At 54.1% G+C, this 18,136-nt stretch overlaps 8 protein-coding genes across 8 annotated transcripts; 4 read left to right on the top strand and 4 right to left on the bottom strand.

Annotated features, from left to right (window-relative positions):
* Positions 1-16: 16 nt before the first annotated feature.
* Positions 17-1,192, top strand: CLUP02_02474 (squalene/phytoene synthase; the record flags this gene model as incomplete). The annotated part of the gene is made up of 2 exons (XM_049281506.1): positions 17-147; positions 223-1,192. 2 exons carry the CDS (start codon positions 17-19, stop codon positions 1,190-1,192), a joined length of 1,101 nt encoding a protein of 366 aa, XP_049138649.1.
* Positions 1,193-1,656: 464 nt separating this feature from the next.
* On the top strand, positions 1,657-2,203 carry CLUP02_02473 (30S ribosomal protein S6; the record flags this gene model as incomplete). Its single annotated transcript, XM_049281505.1, has 3 exons — positions 1,657-1,680; positions 1,748-1,779; positions 1,918-2,203. 3 exons carry the CDS (start codon positions 1,657-1,659, stop codon positions 2,201-2,203), a joined length of 342 nt encoding a protein of 113 aa, XP_049138648.1.
* Positions 2,204-2,856: 653 nt separating this feature from the next.
* CLUP02_02472 (uncharacterized protein) lies at positions 2,857-5,227 on the bottom strand (the record flags this gene model as incomplete). Its single annotated transcript, XM_049281504.1, has 6 exons — positions 2,857-3,289; positions 3,341-3,515; positions 3,565-3,650; positions 4,540-4,668; positions 4,760-4,803; positions 5,144-5,227. The coding sequence occupies 6 exons, from the start codon at positions 5,225-5,227 to the stop codon at positions 2,857-2,859; spliced, it is 951 nt and encodes a 316-aa protein (XP_049138647.1).
* A 1,550-nt stretch (positions 5,228-6,777) lies between these two features.
* On the top strand, positions 6,778-9,543 carry CLUP02_02471 (BRCA1 C Terminus domain-containing protein; the record flags this gene model as incomplete). Its single annotated transcript, XM_049281503.1, has 3 exons — positions 6,778-6,882; positions 6,991-7,318; positions 7,370-9,543. The coding sequence occupies 3 exons, from the start codon at positions 6,778-6,780 to the stop codon at positions 9,541-9,543; spliced, it is 2,607 nt and encodes an 868-aa protein (XP_049138646.1).
* Positions 9,544-10,303: 760 nt separating this feature from the next.
* Positions 10,304-12,413, bottom strand: CLUP02_02470 (uncharacterized protein; the record flags this gene model as incomplete). The annotated part of the gene is made up of 2 exons (XM_049281502.1): positions 10,304-11,764; positions 11,823-12,413. 2 exons carry the CDS (start codon positions 12,411-12,413, stop codon positions 10,304-10,306), a joined length of 2,052 nt encoding a protein of 683 aa, XP_049138645.1.
* Positions 12,414-12,572: 159 nt separating this feature from the next.
* Positions 12,573-14,812, bottom strand: CLUP02_02469 (uncharacterized protein; the record flags this gene model as incomplete). Its single annotated transcript, XM_049281501.1, has 12 exons — positions 12,573-12,618; positions 12,698-12,964; positions 12,999-13,209; positions 13,248-13,261; positions 13,368-13,512; positions 13,589-13,789; positions 13,840-14,284; positions 14,354-14,374; positions 14,440-14,461; positions 14,525-14,610; positions 14,664-14,716; positions 14,770-14,812. The coding sequence occupies 12 exons, from the start codon at positions 14,810-14,812 to the stop codon at positions 12,573-12,575; spliced, it is 1,554 nt and encodes a 517-aa protein (XP_049138644.1).
* Positions 14,813-15,041: 229 nt separating this feature from the next.
* Positions 15,042-15,926, top strand: CLUP02_02468 (uncharacterized protein; the record flags this gene model as incomplete). The annotated part of the gene is made up of 1 exon (XM_049281500.1): positions 15,042-15,926. One exon carries the CDS (start codon positions 15,042-15,044, stop codon positions 15,924-15,926), a length of 885 nt encoding a protein of 294 aa, XP_049138643.1.
* Positions 15,927-16,152: 226 nt separating this feature from the next.
* Positions 16,153-17,948, bottom strand: CLUP02_02467 (uncharacterized protein; the record flags this gene model as incomplete). The annotated part of the gene is made up of 7 exons (XM_049281499.1): positions 16,153-16,464; positions 16,543-16,807; positions 16,884-16,969; positions 17,025-17,345; positions 17,414-17,466; positions 17,533-17,669; positions 17,887-17,948. The coding sequence occupies 7 exons, from the start codon at positions 17,946-17,948 to the stop codon at positions 16,153-16,155; spliced, it is 1,236 nt and encodes a 411-aa protein (XP_049138642.1).
* Positions 17,949-18,136: the final 188 nt, after the last annotated feature.

Here is an 18,136-nt window from a genome sequence, read left to right as displayed (position 1 = left end):
CAGCGTCTTTTCCTGAATGAATCGCACAACACGGATCGCCGGCCATGGCCTGAGAAGGCTCGTCCAGACCCCTCCACAGGGCACAAGGGGCATTGTCACAGACGCAGACGTCGTCAAGGCGAGGAAATACTGCCAATCGCAGCTGCAGTACGACCGCATCCCATCCCCCGAACCAAGAGGTGGATCTTGACCGTTCCAAAAGATTCTGACTTTCCCAAAAAGACACAGCGACTACGATGCGCATATAATAAGCCGCCTCGTCCCGGCGCGCGCAACAGACACCTACCTCGCCCTCCGCAGCCTCAACCTCGAACTAGTCCGCCTCCCCGAGCTCGTCTCCAACCCGACCATCGGTCAGATGCGCATGCAGTTCTGGCGCGATTCCATCGACAAGACCTTTGCCGGCGCCCCCCCGGCCGAACCGATATGCGTGCTCCTCCACCAGGCGCTGCAGGACCTGCGCGCGCGCTCGCCAGGCAACGCCACAGCGAGCTCCATCAAGTTCTGGGTGCAGCGGCTCGTCAAGACACGGGCGAAACACATGGACAATAGACCGTATGCGTCGCTGGCCGCGCTGGAGGAGTACGCCGAGAACACGTACTCGACGCTCATGTACGCCACGCTAGCATCGATGCCGCTCCGCTCCATGCAGGTGGATCACCTGGCGAGTCACATTGGCAAGGCGTGCGGCATCGTGGCCGCCTTGCGCGGGATCCCCGTGCTGGCGGCGCCGCAGCAGCAGCCCGCGAAATCCCATGCCGGACCGGGCGGCGGACGACAGGATCCCGCGCTTCTCCTCCCGCTAGATGTCATGGCGGAGGTCAACCTGCGGGAGGAGGATGTCTTCCGATACGGCCCGCAGGTAGAGGGCTTCCAGGACGCCGTGTTCAAGGTGGCTACGCGGGCAAACGACCACCTCATTACGGCGCGGGAGATGCTCAAGAACCTCAAGGCTGGGCAGGACGCCGGTCACGAGTTTGAGCACCAGGGAGAGGCGGAGCACGTGTACGAGCCGGAAGAGGATGACACGCAGCGGGACCTTCGACGAGGGTTCGGAGTGCTGCTTGAGGCTGTGCCGGCGCAAGAGTACCTCACGAATCTCGAGGGGACCAACTTTGACCCTTGGACGGTGAAGGCGAGCTGGAAACTGCCTTGGCGTCTCTGGCGTGCGACGAGCAAGAGCCAGATCTAAGTGGCCACAATGAAAATGGTTCTGTACAATCACGTATCTGACGGTGTTACAACATCAGTGGGTTGGCTGTGTAAGAGTGCAGTGTAAGACTAGCTTGGCTTCTGGTTGAAGAGGACGTGTTAAAAAGTAATCATGCTCCCAACGAGGCCTAGGTAATCATTTCTCAATCATAGCTGAGTTGAAGCGTAAACCCCATCGAGAGACCCAGTGCTGACATTTCCGTCACCTGGATTGGCCGGCCCGTCCGCGGGGACAGTGCTAATGACCAACCTAATCACCCGCCACACGGCCGTGGCTGGAGCTTCCTTTGCACCCCCACATTTCCTTGAGATCCCAGCGCCAGCCACATTTCGGAAAATTCCACTTTGTGGCGCATGAACTCCCGAAATAATTTGGCAATCGTCAATTGGAGCTTCTTCCGAACCTCGAATCATCCCCAGTATAGCGTCAATGTCGATATCAAGATGTTGTACGAACTCATAGGAATTGTAAGTCGCTCCTCTTATTCTGCTGCCGACATCTTGTCTCTGAAATAAGTAACTAACATCATCACAGGTGCGACCGGGCTCCCTCGCCGAGGTGAAAGAGTACGCGATCCCTCCATCTCTACCCATAACCCCCTTCGATCCCAGGACCTCAATACCTCCCGCCATCTACCATCGCAAACCCTCTCCATCATACAAGACCTCAAGTCCAAGCCTCATCTAACCAATTACTCTCTACAGAATCGCCCTCACCGCCGGTCAAATCGTCCTCCGCAACGGCGGCGTCATCCGCGGCATCTCCAACTGGGGCGTCTTCACCCTCCCGCGCCCCGTCGCAAAGGCCCAGATGAAGCACAAGGCGGGCCACTACTTTGTCATGCGCTACGACGCCTCATCTGCCACCCACAACGACATGCGCACCACCATCAACCTCGACCCCCGCGTCATCCGCACTGCCCACGTCAAGCTCGGCGACGGCAAGCTCGAGACCATGGCCCGCTTCGGAGACGTCAAGTGGGATCAATGAGCGCGTTTTCAGGGGAAGGAAGAGGAAGACGGCCCCCAGACGTGAGAGGGGCATGGAATGACACAAGGGAGTTCGTGGATCATCACCGCCGCGGATGAAGAGTGGGAGACCGCACAGCATGGGGTGTACAATTCTCCTTCGCGTGGGAGTCGGGAATCGTGGCTCGCGGGCCTTAAAATGACAGTTGTTGTATGATACGGGATTCACCCCCGAGCCGGCGCCGGGGACGTTTGATTGCGCATGAATAGAGCCGACGATAGTTCGGAGTGTATAAATATGTGGCACGCCACTGATATAACTTGGACGTAATGATTTACTAAACCACTGCGTATAAAAAGTTATGCACTTTTTTTTGCACTCAGGCTTTTGTCAATCTGATATTCGCAGTTCACAACTGCATGCGCTAGGCTAATGCTGAAAATCTCTACCTTTGGCCATGGTATCTGGTCTCCCGACGTAGCCTATCTCTGTGGTTTCAGCGGCCTCGCTGTCAATAGACGTCCCGCTGCTATGTACCAAGTGTGTGTGGAAGGCGTGCCGATTTGCACTCCTCCTACCGTCGTCGGATCCGTCCCAGTCATTATCTCAATGACCTTTCGTCGTGAGTTTCGGCCTCATGTGGTGATGCCGATCCGTGGTCTGTTGCAATATTTTTAGGCGTCCAAGTCCATTGTCTCGGACTTGCCAATCCCTCTCTCTTTGCACCAAGCCACGAAGTCATCAATTACACTAGGCCATGCCCCATCCTCGTTCCAGAAAGACAATGACTCATCGGCCATGGACTTGGTCGCGAATTCGAGGATCTGGTTCCACATGTCGCGGTTAACAGATCTGGTCCACTTCTCTTCGAGAAACTTCAACCACAGCTGCAGCCAGTCCTGGTTCTTCGTCTTCCACTCCCAACCTGGTGGCGAAAAGAGGACGTTCCAGTAGACTGTAGCAATCTCAAGGTTGAGTGCCTTTTGGGTCGGCTCCTTGCTGGCAACGAAGGTGTGCCGATACACCTTTCTGAAGTAGGCAGGGTCAGTTGAAAGACTGCTAACCAGTGACTTGATGTGAGAGACGTGCGCTTGACGCGTCGCAGCACTATAATCATGTTAGTATACTGGAGGCTGACGCTGGAAAAGTTGTTCATACCCAGACACCTTCCAGCCATCGACGAAGCCTTTTCTGGTGATTTCTCCAACAGACGGTGCCTGAAGGAGTTCCATCACGACTAGCAGCTCAGCGTTCTCGATGTTGACGCCCAAGTCGCCGAGGTACGCCATGGTAGTGTCAAGACCCAGTGTGTTCTTCTCGTCTTTCGAGTCATCTGCCTACTGTTAGTCATGGAATCAAGGGGCTAGGCTGTGAGAGTATACCTCGTAGCTTGTCAAACATTTGATTCAACGAAGTATCAAGCGCCGAAGTCGTGGGGGTGGAAGTTCCGCTGGCGCCAGAGAAGTATCTTTAGGAATTGTCAGTCAATGCTTTTCTGCAACACAAGAGGCAACAACTCCATAAGAACGTAAACATATTTGAGTTATTGAAGCTTCAAAAGACGCAAGTCGGCTGGCAACTTTGCGCAGGACATGGCACACTGAATGGGTGGAATACCCAGACTGATTCTTCTCCTCAGCAACGAGGTTATTTCTTGATGCCTTGCGTCTCGAAGACCACAAACTCAAGCCTTTGGTAGGCAAGGCATTCTTCACTCCTTTCCACCCCATCGTCTTGGTGCTCCTGCCTTGTCTCGGCGTCAATCAGTCCCAACGTGCTTCGGGGTTCTGGCGCATCCAAGAATGAAGCACGCCGGCTGGTGCGGAATCGACACAACTGATAGAGGCTCGAAAAGGCAAAGGTGTGCTGAATGCCTGTAGCCGTTTGTGACGAGATGCTTAGGAAGATGAAGAGTGCTAGCCAATTTCTCCATACAAAGGACCGTGACCTTCGTGGTGGTCGGATATGAGTGGCACCGGGGTGACAGCCGGCCCAGTCCGGAAAAGCGAGGCACTTGCGTCAACTAGATCGACCAATGGACGGGAGACGGCCGATCAAAGCAACGACGGTGGCGGCTTGCCATGGCAGTTCGTTGCTTTAAGAGCTATTTCGTCCGCGTGAATGTTTCAGGAGCAATTGTCGATCGGCGTCGGCTCGGCCTTTCTCCTACGGTGTGGGCAACAATGTATCCCCAAAGAGTGAACTGTGACCTCGTAGCTGCAGAGGTGCCTCTCTCCGACGGGTGCATTGGAGCAGCGCAACGCTGAGTAGCGCTCCGAGGGGGGTTCGACGGCGTTTCCCCCACAAAGGGCATCTCAGACCGGGCCAACAACCGAGCAAGTCAAGTATGAACTAACGCGGTATCCTTGCGTGCGCTGCAGGTCAAATTGCCCGAGAAGGGCCGGCGCATGATGAGATGAGTGGTTCGGATAACATTATACGGGCGGTAAAAGGCGATGGCAGAAACGGCCATGTCCAGCAAACAACTGGGGGCGAGCGAGACCGAACGAAACGACACAAAACCGCGGCATAGACTATAGGAAACCCCGTGTAGTATATCGGGTGAGTTGCACTTACGCATCAACGGCTTCATTGAGCTTGTATCCGGCGTTCTTCAGGTACTATTCGGAAGCTTGTAGTCAGCACTCCATTCCGCCTTCAAGATCCAACGGCCCGGTGGGCGGTCTCGTCTTCCACCAGCTGCCCCCCTTCCCCGCCAAGGCAGTATCGCGTCGAAGCCCAGTAATGCTCCAGCTACGAGACAGCACAACGCAAAGCAGCGCAACGTAGAGTAGCGGCGCATGACAGGCTTCGACGTTTCGCCGATAGTTCAATAACGAGGTCCACGTCTTGCGAACCGACGAGGACGATGAGGGGTTGGGAAAGCGCATGCGTCGCATGGTAGACGAGAAACCGAGGCACCAACAGCGATAGGGTATTCTTCTCTGGGCTTGGACTCACCCTTTGTGCAGTTCTGTCACTTGCACCCGTCAACTGAACGAACTGGGTGGTCATCGCCTTCTGGGAGGTCGATGTCGGCGCCATTGTGCTCGCAGCAGCTCTACCTCCGTCTGTGTGTGGCCGTATTGCCCAAAACTATCTTCCTGGTTCGGATGTGGGTTGAGCGAGTCGCGTGACGCAATTCGACCGCTTTCAAGAGTCGGTGACGATGCGACGACTGAGGGTGTCGGCAAGAGGGCAGTACGCTTCGTGGTAGAGAGGAAGAGGTCGAGTGTCAGCCGCTTTTTGAGGAGACGAGGCGAAGTTCGTGCAGGTCAGACGTGACGGGGTGCGTGAGATTGAAGGTCGTTATTGCAGTGGTGTGGTCAGTTGGGAAGGGAGGAGAGTAAGGTGGTGGAAAAGAGCTTCGGAGGGGTGGGAGCAAGCAAGGCTGAAGCCGAGATGGTGGGGTAAGAGCCAACGAGCGATGCCTTCCAGTTTGGTTGCTGAAGGTCTTCCTGCCTATGGCGGGGCAGTCTGTGATTTTTGGGCGGTAAGGCTCTCGCTCCTCAGTGATCACCTCACTCCAAAATGACCTGCCTTGAGGTGCTGTACTCCGTACTTTTGGTGCAATGGCGGACCGTGGACGGCGGGAAGTGGGACCTTCCGACCGCAAGAGCCCGCATCTTTGACCCCGCCTTCCTCATTGGGCCTCATCTTGGAAGGAACATTCTCCCGCGTTTCTATGCGTGCATCTCATACTCACTGGCCTCGTTAAACTCACTGCAAAGACTCTCAGACCTTCTTCTGCTAATCATTCCCAGTTGCTCTGTCAATCACCTCTATCCTCGTTTGAACTTATCACTATAAGGTACGAAGGCTCTCCCTTCAGATCTCATGCGTGTAAGGTAGACGATATCATTCGGCAACTCCTCTCATATCCGACGACATAGACACCAGAATTCAATATTGTCTCTTTGAATGAGACTGATAAAGGCCTACTTACTTCCTGCTTCCCAATGAAACAGCTCGAGGCTATCTTTTTCATAAACATACAAGGCTTCATTTCATGTCATGAGGATCACGATGATGAGCCAAGACCAACACTAAGACTAAGACTAAAACAGCTATTCTTGAGGGGCAAGATCGATTGATATGTGCCCTACAAAATAAAGTTATATTGACTGAGCCAATCAATAAAAAGCTTCCGGTCGAACATTCTCGCAAATCAATGATTAAACGCACTTCCATTTGAGTGAGGTTAGGTGAGGAAGCTGGGGTGAGAGTTCAAGCCTGAGACTCGTCTCGTTGTCTAAGGCATTTTGCTGGTCTGATAATTGCACTGTGTTCTTCCCCAGAAAAGCAACCTCTTCACGGCCTTCATCGTCCAAGTACACAGTGTGAACACACCATGATAAGCCCCACCACGAATGACGTCTACCAATGGCACTTGTTGCGCTTGGCAACTGTTTTAATTGATTGGGCAGGCAGCAGACGCGACTTTTTTCTCGACGCGCCGTCCCGCTGTTGCATGAGGTACCGTACCTTACACCACAGCGATAAAGACCACCTTCTTTGAGAACACCCAACCGTCGACAGGATAGTCAGTCTTGAATGCTGCCTCGAGGACCACATAGCTACCGACATGCCATAGGATGGACTCCCCTCGCAGTCGGGACTCGAGCGAGCCGGCCATCGACCCTGCGCATCCCTTCAAGGGCGTGGTTGTGTGCTGCACAAGCATCCCGCCAGACCAGCGAGTAAGTTGTGGTGATGCACACATTCATTCGCCCCTCTGTCTACCCTGATCCGACCTCCATGCTGCTTCCCATAACCTCGCCATGAACCATCTTCTCACCTTCATATAGACACAAATAGCAACAAAGACTGAAGAACTCGGAGGCATCCACAAGTACGATCTAACTCCCGACGTGACACATCTTGTCGTAGGAGACTACGACACACCCAAATACCGACATGTCGCCAAAGAACGAACCGATATCAAGGTCATGGATGCCAAATGGATCGATACAGTAGGAGATCTATGGATGAAGGATGCCGATATTGACTTTGCCGCTCTCGAACGAGAGTGGCAGCTCAAGCCGCTGGAGACGTGCGGCCATGTGGTCGATGCAGCCGATTCTACTGAAGCTAAGCGCGGGAGTCTGTTGCTTTGTATGACTGGCTTCGACGATCGTAAGCAAAGTTGACTGGCGTTCTTTCCATTCTCAACCTGACCTTTCATAGCCGATCAACGCAACAGCATCATCGAGAAAATCACTTCCAACGGCGGCGCATATACGGGCGATCTAACAAAACGAGTCTCTCACTTGATCGTCCGAAAACCGGAAGGAAAGAAGTATAAGGCCGCCAGAGCATGGAATATCCGCACAGTATCGCTGGCCTGGCTCGAGCAGAGCATCGAACGCGGCCTGATCCTCGACGAGCAGTGTTTCGATCCCGTCCTGCCGGCCGAGGAGCAAGGCCAGGGCGCCTGGAACAGAGTAACACCAAGGAAGGCGTCCGCAGGGAAAAGATCGAGATCAGGCGCGGGCGAGATTGGGCAGAGAAAGCTCAGGAAAACGGCCAGCATGAAGCTCGGCAGCCAGCGAGACATGCTTTGGGGAGATATCCTCGGTAACAAGCCTTCCGCCGAGTCCGCCGGGCTTGGTGATACGGCGGACAGGATTGAAGTTCAAGACTCTGGCGTCCACGATCGAATGGTCCAGCCTGCTCCTGACGCAGGTATATTCTCTGCATGCTCTTTCTTCATGTCTGGGTTTGAGCCATGGAAATCCAAAATTCTCGCAGACACCATAGTTTCCCTGGGGGGACAAGTTTGCGACTCCTTCCAAGAACTTTGCACCAAAGGCTATGAAGCGAGATCGACCCGCAGGCTTCTTATTGTCCCACAAGAATCCCAGCCGACAACGCACCTTCGGGTTCCGCCTGAGCACATCGACAAGATCCAAATAGTGACCGAGTTCTTCATCGAGCGATGCCTGCATAACAAAGCTTTTCGCGACCCAGACAACCATATTCTAGGTCGCCCGCTACCAGTATTCCCAATTCACGGCTTCAAGGATATCTCCATCTGCACGGCGGGGTTTAGTGGAATCGACCTGCTGCATGTGGAAAAGGCAATCACACAGATTGGTGCTCGGTTCGCATCACGGCTCAACGACACAACCTCGGTGCTGGTGTGTAGGGCGCTCGCGGAAACGAGGAAGGAGAAGCTGAAATTGGCCCTCGACAATAACATCCCGGCTGTCAGCTCGGAGTGGCTTTGGGAGTGCATGACAACAGGCTTCAATGTGCCAATCAAGGAGTTCATGTTTCCTGAACTGGGCCAGCCTTCTAGTCTCCAGCCCAAGCCAAAGCCCAAGGAGACAACTAGGGAGGATATGAAGCAGGCTTTCCAAAGGACAAGGTCTGAGCCTGTGCCTCAAGCTTCGAGAAAGCCAGCGGCAAGGCACTCTACAGTCGTGGGTGGAATCGACACAACAGCCTTCCTAGACGATGAAGGTCGGCAGAAACCTGCTACATTAACTGCGAAGGTTCCAGCCGTGAGAGAGACTTCGTCGGCAGCCTTTGCGCATCGCGAGACAACGATTGCAAAGGCTGAGTCGACCGCCTCCCTTCAGTTCCAGACAGCCAAGACGCACCAGGCAGACAGTTTTGGTGCTGGGACAGTGCTACCGTCATTGACAGACGCAACGCCCAGCGACTTGAAGGCGGAGCAGCCAGTGAGGCAACCTGTGGGACTGGCCAGAACCACGAGCGTAGCCGACAGCCTGGATGCGACCCCTATTTCTCTAGCTGAAGCGCAAGCTCCCGTCGAGCCCGAGGCTGTTACCGATGCAGCCAGCGAGCAAAACCAAGTCAAGACGAAACCAATAGATTGCGACGAAGAGGAAACGGAGGCGGAGCGCAAACGTCAACGGGACGCAATGAAGAATGCGGAGAAAGAAGACCTAACTTCCAAGCTCGCATCTCTGATCGAGTCGAAACCCAGCAGCGAGAATGCCCACGATGTGGAAGGCTCAGGCCCGTTGCAGCAACCGACAAGACGTGCCAAACGAATATTTGGGCGTGCTATCAGCAACGCGTCGGCAGCATCTAGCGGAAGCGCCGAGTCGCGCATGGACTCGATGGGCCGGACCGCGGAGGAGAAGCCTCAGCAGGAGAAGGAGCCGGAACCACCATCGACGCAAATACAGTACCAGGATCCCGGCGCCCAGCAGCATCGGGCCAAGATGATGAGCAAAATTGCCAGCGTTGGCAGCGAGGGTGCCGGCAAAGCGGTGGCTCCGTCTCCTCCCGTCGTCAGTCAGCCTGCCAGGAAGAAGATTTCTACCATTGGAGGATTTGACTTTAGTGACGAGGCAAGGCCCAATACCAGGCAACTCAGACGCAAGTAGAAAGAAACTGTGCCGGGTTACTTGACCATCGGTATTTGCTTGAAACAATCGAGTTACTTTTGCGGATCTCGTTTGGATTATATCATCATGAGAGGACAAGGGGGAACGGCTCGCACGTTTGCGAGAAGCGTGCGTGAAGAGGATGAGTGGGGAAGGGGTTATAGCATTGCATAGCATGATAACAAAGGAACATGGAATTGATGACGCCAAGACAGGGTTTACGGAGTAGGCATAGGAAATTATGAATTTTTGAGAGGAAACGAGATCATAGAAGCATCAATCTTTGGGGGTATCTCTCATTTCGTGAAGGTATAGTGTACATCTACAAACTCATAAGGGCTTCTCCCATGCGCTCTCGTACAACTCTCCATCCGCCCCTACTTGTTTCTCCCCCTTTCTTAATACAGGTATCATGAGTTTGCTGTTCAACTTGGAAACAAGTTTGGACAAAAGGAAAGAAAGGTACAAGTCTGTTGTTCGGAGTTTTTTATGATTGCAAAAGATTTCCTTTCCCATCTCCCTAAATGTCCTGTATTCCTAATTGCTGTTCTCGTCGGATCAAAATGTGTATTGGGCACAGCCCCAATGGTAAACGCTAGAAGAATATGTAGAAAGGAAAACAAGGGCGCCAGCTCCTAAGAACGGTACGTTGTTTGATACCGGGGGTCCAAGTCTCCAATCAACTAGCCATCGTACAACTAAAAGACTAGAAAAGACGGTATGTAGGTGTAATAGACAGGTAGGTAGTTGTGTTGGAGGATCACAACACAGAAGCTGCCTCAGTGAGGACGCTGAGCAGACTGGCCGCGGCACCACCGATGCCCACGGCACCCAGCGTCTCGCCCCAGGCCTTCTTCTTGTCTCGCCTGTCGCGGTCAGATCGCTCGCGATGGTGACGGCTGGGATAATGGTCCCGGTCACGGTGGCGGTCTCTGTGGCCGTCGCGGTCCCTCTCACGATCACCGCGGTCTCGGTCACGTTCCCGCTCGCGATCTCTGTAGTGGCCGTCACGGTCCCTGCTCTCGTAGTCCCTGGGCTCGCGGCGCGAGGGCCTTCTCCTCCGATCGCGGTCGTCGCGATGGGAGCGGGGAGACGAGGCGTGGGGGTCGAGCTCATGAGGTTGTGGGTCGAAGCGGACGTGGTTCTCGTTCTTGTTCTTGAGGATGGGCTTTGGCTGAACGGTTGCGGCGGGTGACGTGCCCTTTTCCTTGTCTGAGGGAGGGGGAACAATGTAGTATGTCTTGTTTCCTTTCTCCTCGTCGGGGTAGCTGGCTTCTGACGAGTTGTCGGACGAGTCCCACAGGGGTTCCTCTGATGATGAGGTATGTGAATCACCGCGCCGGCGAGGTGAGCCTTGCGTTGCACCACCTGCTGGCGGGGGGCCGCCGTTGTGACGTCTTGAAGAGCGTGCAGCGCGGGCCTCGGCAGAGAGGCGAGCGTAGTTGGTGATCTCTTCACGGCTGAGGACACCGAGGACTGCGACGTAATCTGGGCGAGCCTCATAGCGGACGCCAGCACGCTCAAGGATCTCGGGGGAGATGAGGGCACGGCGAATGCGCGTCCACTTGGCTTCCAGAGGAATATCCATGCCGTAGCGATCCGGTGCAAGACGGCTTTGGGACGTACGTGGGGATGCACCATATGCGGAAGGAGGGCCACCGTGGCTGTTGGGATAAGGGATTGGAGGTACGAAGCGTGGTGATACGCCTAGGTTGGAGGGCGAGGAGGAGAAGTCTGCTGCAGCGCGGGCAGCTGCAACATCTGGTGGTAAATAGCGGTTTGCCGGTGAAGTAGATGAAGGGGAAGTACTGTAATTTTGAGCGGCAGTGAGGCGAAGGTTATCCATGCCGTGGTTGATGGTATCCAAAGCCATGAGATCGCGAGTTGAGATGAGGGCGAGAGAGTCGTTGTGCTTATCGTCCGCGCCATGTTCCCGTCCATAAGTGGAAAGAGTACTGAGCTCGTTTGGCATGTTGGGAGCGGAGCGCTGCTCAGCCATACGGCGGTCACCCCTTACAGCCGGAGCATACTTGTCGTCATATGAACCGTACGTCTCTCCAGGACCATAATTGTCGCGGCCCTGGTAGGATGCAGGTGTAACCGCCATGGCTGGATGGGGGTATGCGCGCTCCTGGGCGAGGAGACCGCGAACCGAGGGTGGTGCCGTGGCATCATTTCCAGTTGAATGTTCCAGTTCGCGAATATAGGCACGCAGAACCTCCTATTCAGGTGAGTTAGCAACAGCTTTGTTCCCGTCTCGGTGTTCAAGATCATCATACCTTGTTCTTGCGCAACACTTCCTTTGAGAAGCCCTCCTTCTCCAGCTCGGCCCGGAACTGTTGCCAAAGGTCTTCTTCGTCATCGCCAATACCGCTGTCTCTCCGAGCAAATAACCTTGCTGCAATGGCATCCACCTTGTCCTTGATGTTGTCCAAGTTTCCGCCTTGTTCGTCCACTACGCGTTGGGCTTTGCTGGGGTTGTGCAGCTGTACTGTGTCGAGAAACATATCGATGGCGGTTTCTTGGTTGGCAAGTTTCGTGCGAACCATGGCCAACATGTCACGCTCGCGCTCTTCAAGCTGTGTACTCTCGCCATATTTTTCGATCATGGTTTCGAGCTGCTTGAGGGCAAAGTCGCAGTCCTCAACAAGGGGAGCAAGCTGGCGGTTATAAACGGATGAGGCATCTGAGTTGAGGAGAGAATCTTGGTCTTCGGACTCGACCTTGAGGTGCTTGAGGACCGTGTGCAGGCGACGGACGACGTTGGCAACGTCGTCGAAATCTGGTCCCGATGCCTTGGCGCGACGGTATAAGGCGCGCGCAAAGGCATCAACAGCTCTGAGACTGGGGGGTGAGTTGCCGTTACTCATCACGAGAGAGTGATGGGGTCGTTATGGTTGTGGTCAGGATTGGTGAGGTTTCCTGCTCGGTCGACGAGCAGTAACTATTGTGCGGGTGTGATTTTTTCTTGGTGGTTGTTGGTGTCGATGCGATGGAGAGGGAGAGAGACGGGAGGAATCAACGTCCGTCTAAGATAGTGCGCTCTTGCGGGTAGGCGATAGATGTATTGGGACGCTGTGTCGGGTGTGATCGACAGCCATACGCAATAGGGAGGGCGGGTTAAGACCAGGGAAAAGTGATGCAAGTCAGGCACAGCAATAAAGATGTGGCATCAGAGGAGAGGCTGCGAGGTTCTAGATGTAGCAGGGGTCCCGGGAACGAGAACGTGGGTGACGGACGGAGGATGAGGGTTGAAAAGGGAAAGGTTGGTCCGCAGGGGAAGATATGAAGAGAAGAAGGGGTCTGTCTCAAGAGGAAGAGAAGTGAGAAAGGGCGAGAGAGTGTTGATTTGTGATGTGCAACGTGAGGTCCGAGAATAACAACTTCCCCAAATCCTGTCCTGATCTGCTTCACCGAAAAGCTGGAGTCCAAGAGTCGGCAGGAAGTAGAGTTACTCAGCCCTCTGAGTATCAGTATCAGGTATACCGTACAGAGTTAGGAGAAGAGATAGAGAGGCGATGAGGTACACTACGGATACAGATAGACAGGCGGGTAAATCATGAACCAAGGCCTTGCTTGTGTGCTTGTCAAGGTGTATCCAGGCGAGGCCAGCAGAAAACCAAGCGAGGAGCAAAGGAGGTAGGTGGTGGTGACCCGAAACGGGGCCTCATGGCGATATTGTCATGGAACGTACTCGTACGTACAGTAAACCGGATGGCTGACAATGACTTCAACTGTCACTTGTGCCTTTTTGGGAGAGGGAAGAAAAGGCAAGGGAAACGCAGACAGGGGGGGTCAGGTTGTACCTCACCGGTGTACTCTACTTGAGTCCATGGCCTTGGGTGTGGCAGCTAATCATGTGGTCGCAACCCGAGGGCGACTCCAGCTCGGCCCCGCGTCGCTTGGGAGAAACAGTCGACTTTGGGATGTACCGTGGGATGGAGGGGGAGCACAGCTTTGACGAGTGCCCTTCTTCATTACACAGCACATAGTAGTAAAGAAGGTGGAGGGGGGCAGACTTGATTGGTGATGGGTTCGCGTGTACCGGTATCCGTTAAGGCAGCGGATCTGCGCCGTGCCCAATAGGTCGATCCCGTCTTGTAAACGATGGTGTAGAGGGAGTAGAGGCCCGAGGGTTTGAGCAAAGTGCTGGACTTGCCAGCTGGCTGAGGGAGACGCGAGTGATGATGTAGAGGTTCTCGTCGATTATCAAGCGCAGAAGGCCAGAGCAAAGTTGCGCGGATGACTCAACTCACTCGAGAGCTAATACTGCAGAGACAGAGAAAATAGAGTGACTTCTGACTTGCATCGGCAGAAGGGGGATCAAAGAGGCACACCAGGCATCAGCTGGATGTCGAGGCAGACCGAAGCCGGCAAGTACTCTTTCCCTGGTGCTGCTGCTGGCAACTACAAAGTAGGTAGCAGAAAGAAAGAGAGGGAGGGGCTGAGATGAGCTTGTGATGTGGTGCTTGCTGCTTGCTGTCGGTGGTGGTTGGCTGGTGGGATGTGGGAGGTGCCATACGCAGACGAGGAGCGCGCAGCAAACTGGCAACGCGACAAGCAGAAGCAAGCTCCACGCTCCTGCTCCACGCTCCATCTTCCTGCAGTGACGTATTCGCTCCAGATCCATGAAATCATACCGTCCGGGGGCACGCAGAAGACGAGACAGGGGGGCCGTCAGTGGCAGGGGGTCAGTGACGGACTGACGGTTGGATCTGCACCATCTGCTGCCCGCCTGGGACTAGCTGCACGGCCGGAGCAGAAGACCCTTTCTCTCCAGCCCTTTCCTTTGGGTCAGTGGCCTACTTACTGTGGTAGGTATGTATTGTAACTGGTAAGTGGTCAGAGGTCACTCTTGCTGTATCAGACTGCTTATGTGTCTCTCAGGGCAGTGACATCCGGAGTCAGGGTGGTGTCTCTTGCGATGTATATGTCTCTGTGAGAGCCTGGATATCTCTTGCATGTACCTCTCTACCTTCACTCTGCCGAGAAGATACATTGCAGAGACCCCCGTAGATCGTGGGTGTGGTGGTAAGGTAGGCAACCACCGGACTCGATCTTGTGAAGCTATCATTCATGATTCATCCCTTCCTCAAATCTCTCTGTTCCTCACTGTTCACAAGCTCATCAATGAACTTGAGACTCAGTCGCGGCATTTGTTTGCCAACCCTAGCTGCCAGGGTAATCTTGCATTACGCCCTTTCAACTGCCGGAAATAGCGTCTACCAATCTTCAGAGCGACCATGATATCGCCGAGCTGATTGAACATGAAAAGTTTCGTAAACAATCACCCTGAAATAGCCCCGGCGTGTTTTGGAGAGATTTTGTTTCTCCATAGGGCTGTAATGCCTATCCTCGACCCTTCACCTCAACTCATCACGGGCGTCATGCTAACGACAGGGCTTGGCCTTGGATTGACACTGAGCAGCACATGTACCGGCAATCCGTAACGTTGTACCTGAACTGAACCCTTTCGGATTCACCCATCCTCGCCAACCATGTGGTCCGAGTTCTCTTTCTCTTGGAACAGCAGCATCGTCACCATACGCAGTTTCTCCGGGGGAGAAAGGAACGCGCCACCCTTGGCTACTGGGGTGTCCCTGTTGCCGCCTGCGCCACCCGTCTGGATGAATCGAGGGGCGAGCAGCAGTCCAGGAAGCGCCGTGCAGCTCCCCTCCATCCTGTATGCCCTGTACGCTCTAAGCTCTTCCCTTCGGACTCTCCCAGAGAGCCACTTTGGAGGGCTGCCCCTCGCCAAGCCTCAAACAGGAACGCAGCCCCGCGTGAGCAGTAACAATTCAATTCTACCTCACAGGCAGGGCGAGCACAGAATGCCCAGCGGCCCCGGGAAAGGCATGCTGTGGTCGGCGAGCTACTCCTGTAAGCACCAAACGTCAAGCAATGGGGACGACGCCAAGGCAGACATCCAGACAGATAGCGACGAACAAGAGGACGGCGGAGAGGGGCCACGACGGAGATCAGAAGCCTTTCGATTTAGAACCTTGCTTGGCCCTGGCCCTGGTGCTACGCGCTTCAACTCGACACACAGTGACAGCGAAGGGGACTCTGTAGCGCTCGGCAGGTTGCAGCGGGGCAAACGTCGGGCACACGAGCGAGCTCTGACAAGTGACAAGTTTGTTGCGCTCTGGCAGGTATCCCACGGTAGCGTCGTAGTTGGTTTTCTTGCCTCTCGGCGGACCCCGAGAGATCCTATTTCCAGCAGCACCAGCAGCGCAGCGCGCTCAAGTTTCTTCGTCCTTGTCTCTATTAGGGCCTCGTTCGTGCTGTCCTGCATACCCGGCGTTCCAGTCGATGTGGGTATCCTCGCTGCTGCACAGAATACGGAACAGCACTTGCAGCTCCCCTCTGAGAACACCGATTGAAATACGGGCAGGGGGGGCAAAAGAACGGTTTTCTTTTTGGGTTCGATTCTTGAAAATGTCGGTTCGTCTTGGCCCTGGGGGAAGAGGAACTCCGGAACCCAAGGCCCCAAAGGCGTCTCCGGTATCCGTATCATCGAGTCGAACACGAGAAGACGCTAAAAACGGCTTCTAGAAGCTCTGTCCCATTCGGCCCATCCGTCAGGGTCCTGGAAGGGATTTGAACATGTCATTGGTAAGAAACAGGGTTCGTGTAAGAGTCAGAGCTGTCTGTAGAAGACGGTCCGTTTCGAAACCCACTCCAAAGTTCAGCCAGCTCGTTTGCATCTCCATCGATATTACAACCCGTGTAGAATAGAGTCGAGACTTGAGAGCGGGCAACTGGAAACACCGGAGACCCGGGACAAGAAGTCACTTGCTGACGAATGCCACTGCGGCAACAACACGGCTCTCGTCGCTGCGGGACCTTGGATGCAAGGCATCCCTCGTACATCGAGAAGCCGATATTTCCGGTGTGAGAACCGCGCTTTTTGTCTCTTCGCTGTGATGCTCGCCGACAAACTCTCGTCTATGACTCCTTTTCCCAAGTTGGTCTGATCTCGTGGTTCCTTTTTCTCACTTTGTGACTTGGACACTGTACAACCTTGAGCTCCTTGCCTTGTCCATGCATCTTTCCGCCCTTCATCACGGGAGGTTGTCTAAATGTGCTTGATTCCGATGCTGTCCACATTCCCTCAATCCCTCCAAAGATTTTCGGACGCAAAGCATACCTGTCACGGCGGTGCCATCCAAGTAGCTGACCAGCAGGCAACCCATTCTTCTTACGTCTTCGCTGGACATGCAGCAAGAGGGCGCAGGAAAAGCTAACCATTTGAGAAAGGACTCTTTGCATCGGTTGCATCGTCAGCATCCAATCAGATCTGCCATGAGATCGGCCATGAACTGCCAACGATTACCCACGATGCAACTTCAAGGGCCTCATTCGCTTCCCCCGCACAATCCCTCAGCAGAGCCCCGAATGTGCAAAGCCACCTTTCTCCATCGATCTAGTGAAATCGATAGTCTGTTGTTCTCTTCACCTGCAGCTCGTGAGGGTCGTACCGTACAGTTTCTGCATTCAAGACTTTTGTGGACCGGCTTGTAAGACGGCAGAGAGCGAGGCTTGCCAGATTCTCGTCTGCTTCTTTCTCTCGGCATCTCATCTTGTCCAAAGTACCGGACAGCAACACGGAGACTCAACCCGCCCAATGCCGTGAAGTCACTTGAGACGGGAGCATGCGCCCTGAAGCATTTCGAGATATGGAGCTTGGGCCTCTGTGCATATGGCCCCCCCTCCTCTCTGCTTCTGTCAGCAGTATCACGTATTAGTCTGTCTCTGCCTACTGCCACATGTCTATTGACGAGCCGAGGATTGAGGTATCGCTGAAGCAGCTCAGCAATAGATGTTGAAACCGTATTCTTGATTATTCAGAAGCTAGATTTTGCTTCACCGCCTGACTTGCTCTAACAGATCGCTTGCCGACAAAGTCAAAATGCTCAGGGCCTAAGCGCCATAGAAGTAGAGATTCATCAGCAAACAGAATCTCTCCGAAGCAACCAACCAATCAACCTGGGAGACTATCGTGCTCTGAATCGTGTACATCCAATTTAATCAGTCCTCGAAAAACACCTCTTGCCTTCTCTCGAAATGCCTCAGCTGTAAGTGGTCTGTCACACCGACGGGTAAGTTTCAGCGTTCCGATTCGTCTGGTCAAGGAAGGGTGCATCTCAAGTCAGCCCTGCCGTACCTAGCCCAATTCCTCATGCCAGCTGGCGCTAGAATTCGGTCGATGATTTCCATTGTTCGATCAATCGATCAATGCAAAGTCTATTATGCTAGGTAGAAAGTCCATTGGGAGGGGACACATGGGAGTTGTTCAATGTTTGAAGGTGGCTCATAAATGACCACATGATTGGCCTTCACCGAATGTAACCGATGTCGCGGTCGACGAGAGGGGAAAGATGTACGCTTCGGTATCCGTTCATGGTATCTTTTTGAGCACTTCACTTTCTGGCTTGTCCTCGTTCTCTACGCTTTTCCCTCTCTTCCTATCCCTTACTCGCAGGCTACACTGTCACAGGGCGGGTTCTATTGCCCCAAACCATCAGCCCGTGCAGAGCCTCCTCCGATTTTTGTTTGTCTTCAGCCTTGAACTTTTTACTTCAAAGCCCGA

The sequence above is a fragment of the Colletotrichum lupini genome, chromosome 2 (assembly GCF_023278565.1).
Source record: "Colletotrichum lupini chromosome 2, complete sequence".
NCBI lineage: Eukaryota > Fungi > Ascomycota > Sordariomycetes > Glomerellales > Glomerellaceae > Colletotrichum > Colletotrichum lupini.
The sequence above is the reverse complement of the archived record's forward strand: the minus strand, read 5'-3'. Positions and strand labels throughout refer to the sequence as shown.